The following is an 18,987-nucleotide window of genomic DNA, read 5'->3' as shown; positions in this document are numbered from 1 at the left end:
ACTATGCACAATTCATCCAAAGCCAACAGCAATATTCAATTCGTGCTACCAATTCATACAAGTACCGAACAACCTGCTTCAAATTTCTTGTATGATTATTATGCATAAAAACATGTATGGGCCAAATCCTGCAGGAGGGGGTCACTTTCTGATGAATTCTCATCCTTCACCTACACCAAAACGAAATTCATTCTCCAGTGGAAAATTTCTGTGTTACTGTCACCAATACAATACAAGACCTGCAGAAATTTGAACCACACCACAATTCTAGCAGGACTCTTCCAATGGTCTGCCCCTGACTGATGAGAAATGTTTTAAACGTGCAAGCATGGTATGGTATTATGCAAGAATATGCCATCTAATGCAGAAATATCAATAGCACATCAACAAAACGAGAAGACATGAAAAAAAGTCTAGGCATTTGGAATTTTGTTCAAAGATATTTTTCTACTCTTGTATAGATATTGAATTTGTAAGGTTATAGTTTATTCAGATATCTTATCTTCTAAACTTGTTTGTTCGGCCAAAAAATTCCCTCCTCAAAAGCTTTTGAAAAAAAACAAGGGCGCCAAATTGAGCAGAATCAGAATTAACCAATGGCTTCCACTTCAACTTCTTCAATATCTTTGCAAAACAATTCTCAAAAGCCAAGCTTCCCCTCAAAGTCAGCAGCCAAAACATCCCACAAAAACCTTAGTTTTCCATATTCATTGCCAGTGACTAAATTTTTATGTGTAAAATCTTCTAGCACTGCCAAGTACTACAATGAAGTTGTGGCGGATGAAGAGATGGACAGTATTCGGAGGCTCCAAAATGGGTCTGACGTTCGTGGGGTGGCCTTGGAAGGCGAGAAGGGACGGACAGTGGACCTAATGCCGCCGGCTGTGGAGGCCATTGCAGAGAGTTTTGGCGAGTGGGTTATCAATGGCTTGGAGAAGGAGCGAGGGCAACCTGTGGAGAATGTTAGGGTGTCCCTTGGCAGAGACCCGCGGATATCAGGAGGGTCTTTGAGTGTAGCTGTGTTTTCAGGTCTTGGTCGTGCTGGTTGTTTGGCCTTTGATATGGGACTTGCAACCACACCTGCCTGCTTCATGAGTACAATTTTGCCTCCATTTGCCTATGACGCTTCAATCATGGTAGCATACACAGAGCAAATCTACAAATATATATGTGAATTAACATCTTCTACCATAAACCAGAATTCCAAAATATAAAATGGTAGCAGAAGGCAGCTGCCTATACATATATGAAAGATTGCAAGCATTCTTGTACAATTCAATTCTTAAATATGAATTTAGACGAAGCTTATAAGGCATATGTACTTGAAAACACACTTGTATTGAGTCAATTCCCTTAAGATGTAATACGATTGAAGTGATGAGATCTGAGATTGGATGTTATTATTGCAGATGACCGCCTCTCACTTACCTTACACCCGCAATGGTCTCAAGTTCTTCACCAAGAGAGGGGGATTGAGCTCCCCAGAAGTGGAAGAGATATGCGATAAAGCTGCCCGAAAATATGCCAATCGGCTCACCAAAGTGTCAACATTGCTTAATGTTCCTCCATCAAGAGTTGATTTCATGAGCACTTACGCGAAGCACCTCCGAGACATTATCAAGGAGAGAGTGAACCATCCATTACATTATGACACTCCACTCCAAGGATTTCAGGTTTCCAATTTAGCTAGCTATTTTTAATTAGTACTTTAGTCTTTAATGAATGATACGATCATGACACCATTTTTCTTTCAATTCCCCCTAAATGCAGATAATAGTGAATGCTGGTAATGGATCAGGAGGCTTCTTCACATGGGATGTGTTAGACAAACTTGGAGCAGACACCTTTGGCTCTCTACACCTTAACCCAGATGGGATGTTCCCCAACCACATCCCCAACCCAGAGGACAAAACTGCCATGGCAGTTACCAGAGCTGCAGTGCTAGAAAACTCAGCTGATCTTGGAATTGTTTTCGACACTGATGTGGACCGCAGTGGTGTTGTAGATAACAAAGGCAGCCCCATTAATGGTGACAGGCTTATTGCTCTGATTTCTGCTATTGTACTAAGCGAACACCCTGGAACAACCATAGTGACCGATGCTCGTACAAGTATGGCACTTACAAGATTCATCACGAACAGAGGAGGTCACCATTGCTTGTACCGAGTTGGCTACAGAAATGTGGTTGATAAGGGAGTCCAGCTGAACAAGGAGGGCATTGAAACTCATCTCATGATGGAAACATCTGGACATGGTGCTCTCAAAGAGAACCATTTCCTTGATGATGGTTTGTACTTAACTTAGTATTATGGGTTAGCATGCATTTAATTTGTGCTTTTTATAAATTTGATTAATTGTATTGTATAGGGGCTTACATGGTGGTGAAAATCATCATTGAGATGGTACGCATGAAGCTTGCAGGATCGGATGAAGGGATTGGTAGTATCATAAAAGATCTTGAAGAACCATCAGAGTCCATATTGCTAAGGATGAATGTAGTCTCTGAGCCCAGATATGCAAAAGAAAAAGCCATTGAGGCCATTGAAACATTCCGCGAGTACATTGAGGTACATGACGCAAGATTTTACATTTCTGATGTGGGATATGCATGCCTCAACACTTTTAGTTAATTATAAGAAACTAACATTCAACATTGACTTGTAGGAAGGGAGACTTGAAGGGTGGGAATTAGATTCGTGTGGAGATTGTTGGGTCAGCGAAGGGTGTCTGGTAGACTCAAATGATACCTCGGCTTCTGCAGTTGACGCTCACATGTACAGGTGCTATATGTACAGTGAGTTTGAAAATTGAATGATTGATTTGATTATAAATCTGTGTGTGTGTGTGTGTGTTATAATATTTGTGGAGCTTTTAATTAATAAAAGTTGTACGTTTCAGGGCAAAAGTATCAGATGAGGAACATGGACAACATGGTTGGGTACATATTCGGCAGAGCATTCACAACCCAAATATTGCAGTAAATATGCAATCATCTGTGCCTGGTTGTTGCCAAAGCATGACAAGAGCTCTTCTTGATAAGTACGTCCCATTGCCCCCAGTTGACTCCTATATATTTATTCAAATTCATAGAATAAGAATAGCAAATAGGAATATTCTTAAATGATTGATCAATTAATTAATTCACTGATTCTTTGCAGATTTCTCATAGCAAGTGGTATGGTTAGAATCGTTGACATTTCACAGATTGAAAAGTATGCCAGAACTGGAGTTGTAGACTGATATATGTTATAGTTGTACAGTGAAAATGCATACATTTTCTATTTACGAACAGAATATGATCAATTAAGCTCTATATATGTATATCTATGTGCAATTAAGGTGTGGCATATTGTCCAATAATTTTGTAGTTTTCACTAATTTTACAGACATATATCATATATTACTTAGCCAGCCAATCTTATCACTCTGAAAACATTAAAATTAGGCAACAAAATCAAGCACGTACTAGTTATTTGGGTTTTAGTATCCCCCTCCATGTTGGCTTGTGCCTAGGGGTGTGATTTGGATTGGAAAATCTGAATCCGACCGATTCCAATCCAAAAATTTCCAATTTTGAAACGTCCGAATCAAATCCGAAATTCGAAAATGCCGAATTCTGAAAATTCTGAAAAAAATTGGATTGGAATTGAAATGTATCTGTAAATTTCGATTCGAAATTTTCCAAAGGCATTCTGATTCAATATTTTTGAAATTATGCCAATTTATTCCGTATTTATATTAATATTATATCATTTATTTAGTTTTTTATTATATATTTCATTAATTTGTTATTTGTTTCAAACATACACATACATATATATTAAAAAAAAAAAAGACTAATACTATTAATATAAACATATGTATATTATAAATATATTTGTATCATAATAACATAAATGCTAACAAAAGCACCCACATTTTTTGTACGTGTAATTACTAATTTTTGTTTTTTATTTTTACTAATAACAAAAAGTAACGTGAAGATTCCGATTTTTTATCTGAAAATTTCAAATTTTTATCCGAAAGTTCCGAAAATGTGAAATTCCGAAAAAATCCAAAAATTCCGAATTGGAATGAGATGTTGAAATTCCTATTTTTTGGAATAGAAATTTCATTTCGAAATTTTTTGGATTGGAATTAAAATATCCTATTTCCGATCCGATCCGTCCGAAACACACCCCTACTTGTATCCATTTAAAGTAGTGTCCTGAAGTACTCCTGATGGGGGTGTGACTTCTTTATTATCATGTGGTGAGATTGGTACTTCTTGATCTTCCTCTTGCGTAGACAAGGAATTTGTAGATACGGAACGCGACCAGTTGATATTCATCCGATCATCAATCACTACTTCCGTTCCCTTGCATATGATCTTGACATCGCAGGTTTCAGGTGCGTTTCGTAGGATCTGATTCGCTATCCCATTTCCTTTCTTGGACCTCAATTTCCTTAATTACACAAACAAGAACTATATCAATAAAATACAATGATGATCATTAATTGTAACAGCAACAAAATAAATAGTGCTTTCATTTGGAAATTTAAAATGTTTTCAAACAGAGTTGTAGTGGTGTATATATATGTACCTCATACTGGATTTGGTGGTTCCAACAACTAGCTTTGTTATGTTATGAGTAGGAATAAGGTCTAGGATAGCCTTGGCAACTGTATCACTCTCAATAAGTATAATATCCACCTTAACCTGTGTTCCATATTAATTTTTGATACCTTACAATATATATGAGAGATGAATTTGAATATACGTATGTTCTCACCCATATATTAAGTTATTAACTATGTTAATTGGGGCCTGGAATTTGTACCTTGGCAGTTGAACATGCATCCACATATTTGTCAAGGAGCTTCTTCCTTGTGTCTCTTTCTTGGGCCATGTAGTTCTCCACCAGCTTTGGACTCACTTTACTTTTTGGAAGCATTCCTACTACACATCACAACAAACACTCATCCTATATCATCAATCGATCACTTAATTAAATTGATTAATACAGCTAGTATTCTGAACCCTGTTGTAATTAGCTAGGCACTAACTTGCACTTAGAGCAGCTAGCTTTTGGATATAACAGTCTTAACAGACATGGGCATGATTCATGGATCATGATCAACTGATCGAATTGATTTCTGATGATTAATCTCCTTAAATTAATAAACTCACTCGATCTGCAGGTTCAATTAGTAAACAGGTGTAATTAGAGTTTGATGGATTCCACTTCTGCTGTATATAGCTTTTCGATCAACTTTGAAATTTGTGTGACAAAGACTACACGTACAGGTTGGTCATCTCTAACTCACGGGCAGAGAAACAGATCGAGAATGAATATATAGGATGATGATATATATGAATTGATTGAACAACTTACGTTACTTACTTACATGGAGAAGGAATGAATCGTATAGGAGGAAAGACATGGATGAGTATGAGTTGATGGAGTAATAGTGAAGATGACATATAAAGACTAGTAACGGCTTCTTTCAGCGTCCACACAAACCCATCCATGCTCGACTCGCTCTTCCCGTCCACTGCAACATGAACCCTACAACTCATCATGCACCTCTCATCCTCCTCCTCCTCCTTAGTACTACTAAAATCAATGGAAAACAAACTTCCCTCCAATTCATCACCACCATCATAATCTCCTTCTAATTCATCACCACCATCATAATCTCCCTCCAATTCATCACCACCATCATAAACCGAGTAGTATTCTTCTTCTTCTTCGATGGACTCCAAGGGCAAGGGCAAGGGCAAGGGCATCATCGTCTCAAACAACTTATAATTGCTCATTCAACTCGATCGCTGCCATCATCGTCGTATACATATATATACATCCACCACCCATTTAATTAATAGGATTACTCTCCATCCAATCATTTACTCCAAATTTGTACCGATATATCGATAATGCAATAATTCTTAACTTAAATATATACTAAGATAAAGACTCAAACAGAATCGAAAAGGGATCCAAATGGAACCCCACGAATAAATAAGTGCACGAGAAATCGCCAAATTCTATATATTACTTCTCCAATATTTTCTGGAACTTATGTTTATTTAAGGGGAACCTCAAAAGATATCATATTTTAAGAAATTGACTTTATACCAGAAAAATTTAAGAAAGAGAAAATTGTATGATAACGAAATTTTACCATACCTATTATTTGCATTTTTCTAACGTTGGGACTTAGGAGGCTTCTCCGTACTTCCTTAGGTACAACCTACACTCAGTCAATTACATTTTGGAATGACTTGGGAGGAAGAAGTGGAGCAAATTTCACAATTTACAAAGTTTTTGAATAATAAATTCTGATTCATATTTATTTGAGAAATTTTTTTGTGTAATCGATACACCGTCACGTGGTGTAACCAATCCAACGTTTCATAATATGGGTGGATGTTATTAATATTATACCTTATTAATATAAATATACCGTCCAATAATATACTTACACGTTAGATTAATTACACCACGTGACGATATATCGGATACACTCAATAATTTTTTTATTTGTTGATTGTATTATTTCGTGATAAACTAAAGTGGTGAGGCTGGTGCCCGCTTACAGGCCCGACAATATAATTTGCTGATCCAACCTTTAATGGGTTTGTTGTTGTTGGGCTGGTCTATTAAGAATTAGTATGGATTTCAACAAATTTTACCTTATGTCCCAAAACTGGGCTTCAAATATGGTTTGAGCCGGAAAGGCCCAACCCCTCTATCCAAACTAGGGGTGGGCATTTATTACCGAAATACCGAAATCGAACCCGTACCATACCGTACCGTGTCAATATTATACCGAAAAACAATACCGATTATATACCGTACCGATACCGTACCGTACCGAGTCTAAATCGGTATGGTATAGGTATGAAACTTTCAATACCGTGAAATACCGTACCGTACCGATATATTTTTAATTTAATTATTTAATATTTTTTTAATTAAGTGTTGCCATATTAGTGGCTATTTGGGCAAGTCTATAGACAATAATAGAAAGCATATGCTTTCTATACTTGGGTCTGAGTTGCTGTTGTGTTTTACTGTTTTACTCTTCCTTTTATCATTGTTGTAGTTTCTTTGGCATTGATATATATATATATATATATATAGAATGATGTGTGATTTATGATCAGTTTCTTTCTTTTCTAATTCTATGTTTACACTGATTGATGATGAATTGGGTTAGAATTATATATGTGCTTAATTAGTCGTTTGATGGTTAATTAAAGATCAATACTATCGGTCATAGTTCACAATAGAAATGAAAGAAACGTACAAGTTGAGTTTTGTTTTATCTTTTGGTTGGAAAAAAGTATTTCTTTTTTGTTGTTAAATATTGTTTTTTGACAAAAAAAAAAAAAAGAAGTTTAAAATGTTGGTATATACCGAAACCATACCGAATTCATAAAACACTGGTATGGTATGGTACAAGTTTTAAAAATGTCCATACCGTACCGAATAAAAATTTCGGTATGGTATCGGTATGAGGCTCATACCGTACCATACCGTACCGTGCCCACCCCTAATCCAAACCGTCTGTCTACTTAATTTGGAGATCGATGTTTAATGCGCCTCACTCTCAATAAGTTTTTTTTATAATAAATTTTATTTAATTTTTGTTCTGATTTTTATCTGAGTATCCACCGATAATTTGGTAAAAATTAACATTTTAAAATCATCTTATCAATCTCACCTGTAATCATAATTTTAAAGAATTTATAGTAGAAAAGATGTTTTATGCATGTGTAAACTAAATAAATGGGTCTAACCTTTCCCTTTTCTCCAATTCTCTCAAATAAAATGGGTCTAACTACACGGATCTCACAATAACATGTACCTCATCACCTATCAGAGAATTAGAAAAAAAACAAAAAGTTGAATTTTCATTTTGCCATAAATGAGAGATAAAATTGCCTGCCTCCCAATAGGATTGGTGGCTGCAAAGTGCAATGAGAGATATTATTACAAAAAAATAATCCAGTGGTTTAATCGTGACAGTCAGTTTTTTATTTATGGGAGTCTTGAATTTAAATTAAATTAATGATAGTTGTTTATAAAAAAAAAAAAATTATTATTACAAAGATAGCCAGAAACGTATACATTTCAAGATCGAATATCATTTGCAACCCCCAAATTTTAATTAATTTGCAAGAAATTAAAAATACGCAACATGATCGATCACCCATAAGGTCATAAGTCATAAGACTCATAACACAGAAGGAGGAGGAGGACCGACACAAGTTATTAATTAAAAGTAGTTAATTTCAGTCTTGAAAGTGAATAGAAAGGACATTCAGTAAGCCCAAACCACACATATTATTTCTATTTAACATAGAAACATGCACATATACATATAAGATTTTCACAAGCATGATTGATACGAAACAGTGGTGATATCAATCTTTTATTACGCACGCACGCAGATATCTAGATAGATAGTAACTGCGTGTTTGCTGCACACGTACATTAATTAAGATGAAAACCCAATTGTGCATATATGTGTTTATGCTTGGGCAGAAGTAAGATGAACATCAATATCCTTGGACACATCAACTGCAAACTGGAGCAGTGTATGTGGGTCCAAAATTTCGTCATGATGCTTCTCATATTCCATAGTCCAGTGCACTGTGCAGCCCTCACCATCACCTTTTGGATTGGCCTGAATTGTGATCTTGAAGCTCTTGTAGTGCTCCAGGAGGTCTCCTTCAATCACTTTGAAAGTTATCAAATTCTTTTCGGCGTCTATGGCTTCAATCAACTCCTTTGCAACTTTAGCTTTCCCATCTGAATGCATATATATAGTGAAACTCCGGTGATCAAACATTGATTAATATTAATTAATAGTAATTAATTTGAAGCGTAAGTACGTACGTACCATGGACATAATTCCAGTAGACAACAGAACCCACAGTGCCCCAGTCACCTTCATGTAAATCACAACCCTGAATTTTGTCAGAGCTCACATTGGAGATATGGTGTGGTCTGTGCGTGAACACTTGGTGGAATTTGGCAGCAGGAGCCTTGATTTCAACATCCGTCTCCACCTTACCGTAGTTGCTACTCATTTTTCCCCCAAAATTCGAATATTAATTCACTAGTACTGAATACTGATCGAACTAATTGATAATATTAGCCAATTATATATATATATATATAGGAGCAAGTACGTGCATGTAGTATGTACTGCCAGTTTTGATGAAAACTGCTTAGGCCCTTACCCCTATATATACAAAGGCTGATGGATGGAGTACTACTCATATCGATCATGAACTCAAAAATGAACGAATCCAGTTAATTATTTTATATTCATCATTTTTAAATATTTGTGAGATCTTCAAATTTCAAAACACACAAATCTCGTTTCCATTATTTTATGTAGGTTGCGTTGCTCGCTGTGGAGTCCACCAAACCTACTATATCTTTTTGTTAAATCTTATCTCTGACTTAGAAACGAAAACCTGAATCCAGACATGCTGTAGGAGGACTACATATATGTATTTGGCATCTAAATGAAAAATATATGTTTTTCCAGCTACACCTTTTAGGTATTAAATATCATGAATCAGACATGTTGATATCGATAGTTGCATCATCATCTCATATTGTATCTCTAATAATTTAAAGCAGGTAAATACTAATTGTGTATATAATATTACATCTATCTATTATCGTGACAAGTATATTTGAAAGTTGGATAATATAAATTAGCAAAATGATTGCAGTGGGGAAACAACAATGGTGACACCGTGACAGCTAAACAACTCTCTAAATCCCCTTGAATTTTATAAAACATATATAATACAACGTCCTTGTGTGCGCACCACCATGAAATTGTTTTATGCTCAAATGAACTCTTGTCGAACACTTTGAAAAAATAAGATGCATGTTTATATTACCAGTTATATGGTAAATCTGTGATTGAATGTGTGATTTAATTATAGTTTGATAGAAGAATATTATTCTGTGTTGATTAGTTATTAATTATTAAAATTTGGGATGGTATAATTTGACTGAAATATAGATATTAATTTAGGATTATATATGAGGTATTTGTATCGATCCCATGCGGTACTGTTGGGTCACAAGACCTCACTGGCAGACATGAAATTATTGTGCACAGAAGATTAACATAGCGAGGTCCGGTGACAGCGTGGTGGCATGTACGAGTACAGCAGTACTTGTCCAAAGGCCTAGTATTAGTGTAAGTTTCAAATCAGATGATGGAGTATTAATGCAAGTCAGGATATATATCTACAGAACAAAAAATATGGGAGCATCATCTAGCATTATTTCTGACAGAATATACAGGTGGCGGATAGGATAAGAAGAAATTTCCTTTTTCGTGCAAGATTTAATAAATATTAGTTTCCTTTTAATTAATCAATACACACGTTGATAAAGAAAGAAGCGGTTGGGGTGGGTGATTGGTTGAGCCAAAATTATCTTTTTTTTTTTTTTTTTTTTTTAAATTATTGTGTGAAACTGTAATAGCATGTGTTATAATGATATAATTTTAATAATTTATTTAATTGTAATATGTGTATAATTATTAATTTTTAAAACTCTAAATTTTAGCTAAAAATATCCTTAAAATTGGATAATTTAAGTAAATTTATTACACCAAATTATCATGTCAGATAGTATTACGATCATATATAACCCTTTTTTCTAATTTCGATCTCATTTCTCATTTTTTTATTCTTATAATGTGATATGGACGGTGTTCGAAAACACCTTTTTGTTTAGATGAGACAATTATTAAAATTTGGCATGCGATTAATATGTTAATTTACAAAGATTATCTACTTTCTAAGAGATTTTCTAGTTTGATAAAAGAATATTATTCTGTGTTGATTAGTTATTAATTATTAAAATTTGGGATGGTATAATTTGACTGAAATATAGATATTAATTTAGGATTATATATGTATTTGTATCCCATGCGGTACTGTTGGGTCACAACTCACAAGACCTCACTGGCAGATATGAAATTATTGTGCACAGAAGATTAACATAGCGAGGTCCGGTGACAGCCTGGTGGCATAGGCAAGTACAGCAGTACTTGTCCAATGGCCCTCGTATTAATGTAAGTTTCAAATCAGATATTCAGATGATGGAATATTAATGCAAGTCAGGATATCTACAGAACAAAAAATATGGGAGCATCCTCTTGGTCTTGATAGAATTAGAGCATTCAATTTAAAATTAATTAGCAATAAGTGAAGAGGCTCAAGACTTATAACCACATATGCTAAGTGCGAGATTTTGAGCCTTATACATGAATAAATTGTATTGGGTGATGTGAGAGCACGTGTGGCCGTTAGACCTTACATACGGATAACCAAGCTCTAATACCATGATAGAATTAGAGCATCTAACCTAAAACTAATTAACAATAGGTGGAGAAGCCCAAGACTTATAAACACATATGCTAAGCTATAATTTTCCGATGTAGGACATTGCTCCACATTTATCTCAACACATCTAGCATTATTTCTAACATAATATACATGTGGTGGATAGGATAAGAAGAAATTTCCTTTTTCGTGCAAGATTTAATAAATATTAGTTTCATTTTAATTAATCAATTTACACATTGATAAAGAAAGAAGCTGTTGGGGTGGGTGATTGGGTGAGCCAAAATTATTTCTCATTTTTTAGAAATTATTGTGTGTCACTGTATTAGCATGTGGCATAATGATATAGTATTAACAATCTACTTAAATTATAACACGTTTATATAATTTATAAAATGCTAAACCCTAGTTAAAAAATATCCTTAAAATTGCATAATCTAAGTGAATATCACACCATATTATCATGTCAGATAATATTACGATCACATATAATCATTTTCTTTAATTTCAATCTCATTTCTCATCTTCTTCTTATTCTTATAATGTGATATCGACGGTGATCGAACACACCTTTTTGTTTAGATGAGACAAATATTAAAATTTGCATGCGATTAATATGTTAATTTACGTACAAAGAGTATCTACTTTCTAAGAGATTTTCTTAAAAGACAATCTTGCCTCCAGTTATATTGGGTGGTGGTGTCGAGTACATGATGTGGTCGTTATTCTAGCTAACCCAACACTAATTAACAACGAATTAAATTTTAAGTATTATTTATTTTTTTGTAAATTTATAAATTCAATCTTAACGTGAGATATATTCTCAACACTATATATATGCACTTTTATTCAATGTGTACGTCAAAATCACATGAAACACATCTATATATCATGAAAGGGTTCCCTTTTCTTCTTTCCTACGAGTCTATATATGCTCAACATTTGAAGCTCATTAATTTAATATATCTTGAAGTCTTTTGCAACATTAATTCTTAACATAATATTGATCTCTTCTTCTGATATAATATTTTGTTGGTTTATCGCTATTATCAAAAGCTTAAACTGGATTTTATGTTGATTGTTATTGCTGTAAACTAGCTAGCTGTTAGTACCGCTAATATCACTTTTATGTGTTTGCACTGATCATAAACTGGCTGATATCGCTGATACAATATTTTATAATTTAAGCCAAAATACTTTTATGTGTTTGCACTCCTTATATATGCAGCTTTTGCCAGATCCGTTCAACATCAATGGAATCAGCTGCCTCCAATATATAGGCAGTTCCATTTACATAATATAATATATTATATAGGCGAGACCCAAATTAATTAGAACAAAACATACACATGACCATATTTTATATATAAGATCGATAGAAATGAGGAGGAGTATAATATATTCAACGCCATTAATTAAGAGTAATTTCAGGTAGTCCACACATAATAATATTATAACATAGAAACATGCATGATTGGAAGGAAACAGTCGCTAGCTGTCTGGTCGATCATCAGAGTCCTCCAAATCTTTTATTACACACAGATAGTACGTAACAGCTGGTTGCACACAGATCGAGATCGATTAGGAATTTAGGAGCCATTAATATATTGTGTGCTTAATTAGGCGCTGAGGTGAGAACCAATATCTTTGGAGAGATCAGCGGCCAACTGGAGCAATGTATGTGGGTCTGTAACATCGCCATGAACCTTTTCATATTCGAAAGTCCAATGCACCGTTGAGCTGTCCTCGCCTTTTGGAATGGCTTGAATTGTGATCTTGAAGCTCTTGTAGTGCTCCAGAAGGTCTCCTTCGATCACTTTCAAAGTTATCGAGTTGTTCTCGTCATCTATGGCTTCAAATAACTCCTTGGCAACTTTAGCTTTCCCATCTGCGCATATATATATATATATATATATATATATAAGCATGCATAACGTAATTCATCATGATATATGCATATTAATTAATATTTGAAGGCATGCAATTAATTAATTACCATGGACATAATTCCAGTTGACGATAGAACCCACAGTTCCCCAGTCACCGTCATGTAAATCGCAACCCTGAATTTTGTCAGAGCTGATATTGGTCAGATGGTGTGGTTTGCGCGTGAAGAACTCGTGGAACTTCACAGCAGGAGCCTTGATTTCAACGTCGGTCTCCACCTTACCAAAGTTGCTAGTCATTTTCGATCACAATAAACCGATGAATTCACTGAGGAATATTATTAACGTACCAGTTATATGTAGGAGGAGTTGTAGCTAGGTATATGATAGTGCTGAAGAAAACTACATAGGCCTTTGCACTTATATAGAGGAGGGTGTTGATCGATCGACTCATATTTCGTGAACATACAAATTAATTAATATCCACATTATTTTCAATTTTTTTACTATTTGTTCTCCAGATTAAAACCTCACCAATCTCGCTTCCATTAATTTATGTATGCACGTTGGAGTCCACCAATGACGTCCAAACCAATTAAGTACTGTTGTTTGTTGTATAATATAAATCTAAATAATCAGAATATATGATTGTCCAGCTCCAGCTACAGGATTATAGATATAATATGACGGCTAAAATTGAAGTAGTCTCATCTGTAAAGAAATCTAAATATTTATTTCAAAATCAATTGATAATGAAAGGAGTAGTTAAAACCCTTATAAATTATCATATAAGTCCTCACATTTTTAATGTGAAACCTTTATCTCAACACGCTCTTGCACTGCATGTATACGTAGCTTCACTCAAGTTTAACACGTGAATATTTTATATTGGGCCTAACATGTGGATAACATATTCTGATACCATAAAAAAATTTAAACATTTATCCCAAAATTAATTGACAATGGAATAAATAATTCAAACTTTTATAAGCCACTATATATGTAACATCACATATTTTTAATATAAAATCTTTCTCTCAACAACCATCTTCTCTTATAAAAAGAAAAAAGAAAAAAGAAAAAAGAAGAGAGTAGATAAAAGCATTAATTTGATATAATTATGATTTTTGACATCTTTGAAAGCTGCATAATATAATTTGAAAAAATTATTGGAGTGGGGAGACAACGATCGTGACTTGCAAACAAGTTTCTGTAAACCCCCTTGAATTCTATGAAACAACAATGCAATGACTTTGTGCAGTGGTGGAGCCACTTGCAGGGGCGCGCATTTTACAAAAAAAAAAAAAAAAATAATTAATTAAACAAATAAATTTAGAGAAATATTGTAGAAAATTTGAAAAAGTACGTTAATTATGAATTTGGTGGTAGAGACTAGAGAGTCAGAGACTCATAATTTGTTGTTCAATTATTTGTTTCGTACTTGCAAATACTTGATCTTAAATAAATTTGGCTTCCAATCGGATAATGTGCAAGTCAGACTATATATCTAAACGAATTAGTAAACGGCTGGTGGATATAACGTATGGTATAGGATGTTCTAAGAAGATATTTCTTTTCTTACTTTTGTCAGAGATATTAATCCAATAGGATCATATATTAAACATTTAAACTTTCGTTTTTTGGGGCAAACCATAGCAGATGCTGTTTCGGCATCATATTTTATTTGATAATATGCTGGATATAGATAGTAGTTGAACTATTATATTAGTTAATATATATTTATTGTGTGTTTTAATTAGAAACTTAAAATAAGAAAAAAATTTAATTCAAACCCTAACTGGCTAAAAAATTAAGTAGAAATTTAAACTGTCCATCAAGCGCTTGGTAGGAATTATCGAGCTAGCTAGCGCTCGACAGATGCATATGTGCAACCTAACTTGCATTTGAAAACTGCATCAGCAACCTAAAAAGATGAATCTGCAACCTAAAAATATGCTTCTAAAAAAAATCAAATCTGTAAACTAAAAAAATGAATTTGCAATCTAAAAAATGTGCAAATGCAAGATGTACGATATATCTGCAATCATCGAGCTCTCGGCATGATATAGTGTATTTTTTCAACTCCACGTGCGACGTAAACGTATGGACATATTGTGCTGAAATTTAATTTTTTATTTGACTAAATTTTCGGTTAAAAATCTTTCAAAAACAAAAAATGAAGAGTAATTTATTGATATTTAGTTCCATTAACCGGCCAAAAAAGTATTACTTTCCATTAACAAACTTGAGATATATCGATAGAGATCGAAAGGAGATAGAGATTGGGGTGGGTGACTGGGTGGGCCAGTCGACGTACCGTAAGTTTGTCATTTGTCATTTTCTTATAATCAAGGGTGAGAGTAATAGTTTAATTTTTTAAAGATCGAATTTAGATGAGACAAATATTGAAGATTGACCTGGTAGCTGTAATTTATAATTAATGATTATATGTTGCAATCAGCTTAAAACTACAATCTTGCTTTTGTCCGCCACTCATTCGCTTTATTAATTCAACTGAAAATCATATGTATCACGTGAAATTATTCACGTAAAGTTCTATAATGAGATTTCCTTTATGCTGTTATATATTATTATAGTGCTCCGATCCTTTTTTGCTTCCTATATATAACCGACCAACATATATCTGAAGCTCATTTTAAGCTAATATTTTGGACCTTAATTAAACAAGATTTAAATTTGTTGGAGTTATACAAGTGATTGGCTCATTCCTATTTATCGTAAGAATAATGCTATACTTACCACATTTCTTATACCACATTCTTATACCATCACACGTGTCATTACTTTATTGGACAGAGTTTTTCTTTTTCTTTTTGGGTTTTTCTTTTTATTTTTTAGTATCCAATGTATGAATGCCATGTAAGTTGCCACATAAGGTGGTATGAAATTATGGTATAAAAATGTGGTATATCTAGCACTACTGTTATCGTAACTATAATCAGTGGACTTGAATTTAGCATTTAATATGCAGTACTAGTACGAAGTACTACTGGAGAAATATAATTGGAAATATCATCCATTAATACATAGATCGATGAAGAGCGAAACCCTTAAAGCTTCACACCTGTTATTATATACTAGCTAGTATAGTATAGTACGTACGTAGTAACATATACAAAGCTTTATCATGTAGTACATACGTACATATACTATGCATTGATAAGATAAGCATCAATAGTTTTAGTGAGAAAGAGCACAGAGTCCAAGTACTTATTAGGAGACGGGGCATCATGCGAGTCCTGGTGCTTCTCGTATTCTATAGTCCATTTCACGTGAGATGAACTTGGCTTTGAGTTTAGCAGCTTTGGTGTAATTACCTCAACTGTAGCCTTGAAACTCTTGTAGTGTTTCTTGACCTCTCCTTCCACTGTCTTGAAAGTCATTGATTTCTTTTTCTCATCTATGGCTTCAACTGTATCTTTACCCATCTCAGAATTGCCTACCATATATATCATTCATGCATATATATAAGGTTAATTTATTAATTAAGACAAATTAAGAACCGGTACGTAAGTCTAGATTAATTAACTAATTAGCTAGCAGCTAAATTAAAATTAATTTGTCCAGCTATTATAAATTTAATTGAATCTCTAGCAGTGGCCTAGCTACGTACCTGCATCAACGAAAGTCCATTGCCGCACTGAGCCTACGGAGTTCCAGTCACCTTTAAGCAGCTGGAGGTCCTTTACGATATTAGGGCATATCTTGGGCAACAGGTACCCTTTGCTTCCAAAGATTTCGTACAACTGCTCACCACTCGATTTGATCTCCACTTCTCCCTCCATTTTTGCTATTTCAGCCATGCCGTTCGATCGATCCACGTACCTACCACTTCTATTTATCAAGATTCAAGACAGTACTAGTACTAGTAGTAGTACCAATTTAGTCTGTGGGAAAACTTAACCCGCATTTGCTCTTTATATACAAGACGCACACAAAGATTATGAAACATATCCTCTTTAATTAATTACCATTACCAATTGATGGCCAATACTAATAAATATTTATGATCTTGATGCACATATCCAAGCGTTGATTCTGTTAACGACACAATATTCCAGGTCCTTGTTCATTGTGGTCTCACACTTAGTGGCTTCACTTTCCACCGATATATTCCTTGCTTGTGGATCAGACTTGGGGCTTGGGAGTCCTTTATATATACCAATTGCTTAATATTGCTCATAAAGATTCTTTCCGATCGGTGGAGCTTTCTCAGAATCTAAAAGCTACTTTTTTTCCTTGTACACCCAAAAAGGCAAATGTACGTGTCCAATCCCAGTTCGGAAATCCCAGTTACTTATATATTATCCTTTAGGGTTAAATATGGTTCACGAATTTTGAGCGGTTTCTCAATTTGGTCCACTAATTTTAAAACGTGACAAAATAATCTCGAATTATCCAATTTGTGTCAATTCAGGATCTTCCGTCCAAATATCTAACGGAGGCTAACGTGGCCATTAAACGCTGACGTGGCGCACATTCACCTCTTTTATTTTATTTTCGGATTTTTTCTATTTTCCTATTTTTATAAACTTTAAAAATTAATTAAAAATAGCTCCGGACTCATAAAAATACACGAAAAATTTCTACGACCTCGTCTTGACTAGTACTAATTTATTATGGGGCCAAATTATCAATTTGCCCTCTGAGAGTTTCCAGAAAATTTGGGAAGTCCAAATTTATTTCTAAAAAATTAAAATATTCTAGACTCTTTGGAAATTCATAGAATAATCTCCCGAGCTCCAAAAAATACGAGGTTTGCACTGTTGGTCCTCTAAAAACTAACACTACCTTTCTCGTGAATACTTGCTACCCAAATGACCTCTCGGTCTTAGAGGAAAATAAATTATTTTCCTCTATAAAATAAATTTTTTATTTTAATTTTTTAGAAATAAATTTGGACTTCCCAAATTTTCTAGAAACTCTCAAAGGAAAAATTGGTAATTTGACCCCATAATAAATTAGTACTAGTAAAGACGAGGTCGTATGAATTTTTCGTGTATTTTTATGAGTCCGGAGCAATTTTTAATTAATTTTTAAAGTTTCTAAAAATAGAAAAATAGAAAAAATCCGAAAATAAAATAAAAGAGGTGACACGTGACGCACATTCAGTGCGCCATGTCAGTCTCTATTAGATATTTGGACGAAAGATCCTGAATTGACACAAATTGGATAATTCGGAATTATTTTTGTCATATTTTAAAATTAGTAAACCAAATTGAGAAACTGCTCACAATTCGTGGACAAAAAATGTATTGAACCCTATGCTTTATATAGAACTGAGCCACCGAGGAGCAAATGGGTTCAGTTGACCCATCCTTGTTGAGAAACGTTGAGGCCCAAAAGTTTAAGCCTCATCAGAGCCTAGCCTGTATAGCCTAGCCGTTTCACATGGTTGAACTTGAACCTAATTAATCAATGGGCTCCAGCCGAAATATGAAAAATATTTGGGTCACCCCTTCCCCCAAAATAATAATTTTGGTAATGTCGGCGCATGATCGAAACCGTTCACTTTTTAGATCACTTATTATAGATCATCTCTGCAAAAAATTAAATCAATCGGAAATCGTTTGGTTATATAACTATTGTCAATTAAGTAAAAACAATTGATGGTTTTCAATTAAAGATCGAGTGATTTTTTGACCAAATCATTGATTTTTTTTATTTAATCAACAACAATTATATAATCAAACGATTTTCGATTGA

General features: G+C 34.1%; 5 protein-coding genes across 6 annotated transcripts; 1 reads left to right on the top strand and 4 right to left on the bottom strand.

The window, feature by feature from the left end:
• Positions 1-56: 56 nt before the first annotated feature.
• Positions 57-3,345, top strand: LOC147295610 (phosphoglucomutase, putative / glucose phosphomutase). 2 transcript variants are annotated; one of them, XR_015120520.1, is made up of 7 exons: positions 57-1,136; positions 1,410-1,673; positions 1,771-2,287; positions 2,368-2,567; positions 2,665-2,794; positions 2,899-3,039; positions 3,159-3,345. XR_015120520.1 is itself a non-coding variant. In XM_086233038.1 (7 exons), the coding sequence occupies exons 1-7, from the start codon at positions 597-599 to the stop codon at positions 3,238-3,240; spliced, it is 1,860 nt and encodes a 619-aa protein (XP_086089164.1). In that variant the 5' UTR covers positions 57-596; the 3' UTR covers positions 3,241-3,345. The 2 variants fall into 2 exon arrangements, 1 of the variants encoding a protein (XP_086089164.1); XM_086233038.1 differs by having other exon boundaries at positions 2,665-2,780.
• Positions 3,346-4,180: 835 nt separating this feature from the next.
• LOC147295609 (U-box domain-containing protein 36-like) lies at positions 4,181-5,527 on the bottom strand. Its single transcript, XM_086231276.1, has 4 exons — positions 5,389-5,527; positions 4,821-4,939; positions 4,584-4,699; positions 4,181-4,445 (listed from the first exon to the last, which is right to left on the bottom strand). Exons 1-4 carry the CDS (start codon positions 5,510-5,512, stop codon positions 4,181-4,183), a joined length of 624 nt encoding a protein of 207 aa, XP_086087402.1. The 5' UTR covers positions 5,513-5,527.
• A 2,993-nt stretch (positions 5,528-8,520) lies between these two features.
• MLP28 (MLP-like protein 28) lies at positions 8,521-9,082 on the bottom strand. The gene is made up of 2 exons (XM_086231667.1): positions 8,893-9,082; positions 8,521-8,801 (listed from the first exon to the last, which is right to left on the bottom strand). The coding sequence occupies exons 1-2, from the start codon at positions 9,080-9,082 to the stop codon at positions 8,521-8,523; spliced, it is 471 nt and encodes a 156-aa protein (XP_086087793.1).
• A 3,911-nt stretch (positions 9,083-12,993) lies between these two features.
• On the bottom strand, positions 12,994-13,560 carry LOC147295607 (MLP-like protein 43). Its single transcript, XM_086231668.1, has 2 exons — positions 13,371-13,560; positions 12,994-13,262 (listed from the first exon to the last, which is right to left on the bottom strand). The coding sequence occupies exons 1-2, from the start codon at positions 13,558-13,560 to the stop codon at positions 12,994-12,996; spliced, it is 459 nt and encodes a 152-aa protein (XP_086087794.1).
• Positions 13,561-16,271: 2,711 nt separating this feature from the next.
• Positions 16,272-17,167, bottom strand: LOC147295606 (kirola-like). The gene is made up of 2 exons (XM_086232082.1): positions 16,895-17,167; positions 16,272-16,720 (listed from the first exon to the last, which is right to left on the bottom strand). The coding sequence occupies exons 1-2, from the start codon at positions 17,082-17,084 to the stop codon at positions 16,431-16,433; spliced, it is 480 nt and encodes a 159-aa protein (XP_086088208.1). The 5' UTR covers positions 17,085-17,167; the 3' UTR covers positions 16,272-16,430.
• Positions 17,168-18,987: the final 1,820 nt, after the last annotated feature.

Source organism: Dryas octopetala, chromosome 2, assembly GCF_963921425.1.
Source record: "Dryas octopetala chromosome 2, drDryOcto1.1, whole genome shotgun sequence".
In the NCBI taxonomy this organism is placed as follows: domain Eukaryota; kingdom Viridiplantae; phylum Streptophyta; class Magnoliopsida; order Rosales; family Rosaceae; genus Dryas; species Dryas octopetala.
Note: the sequence above shows the minus strand (reverse complement) of the source record. Positions and strands in the feature narration are given on the sequence as shown.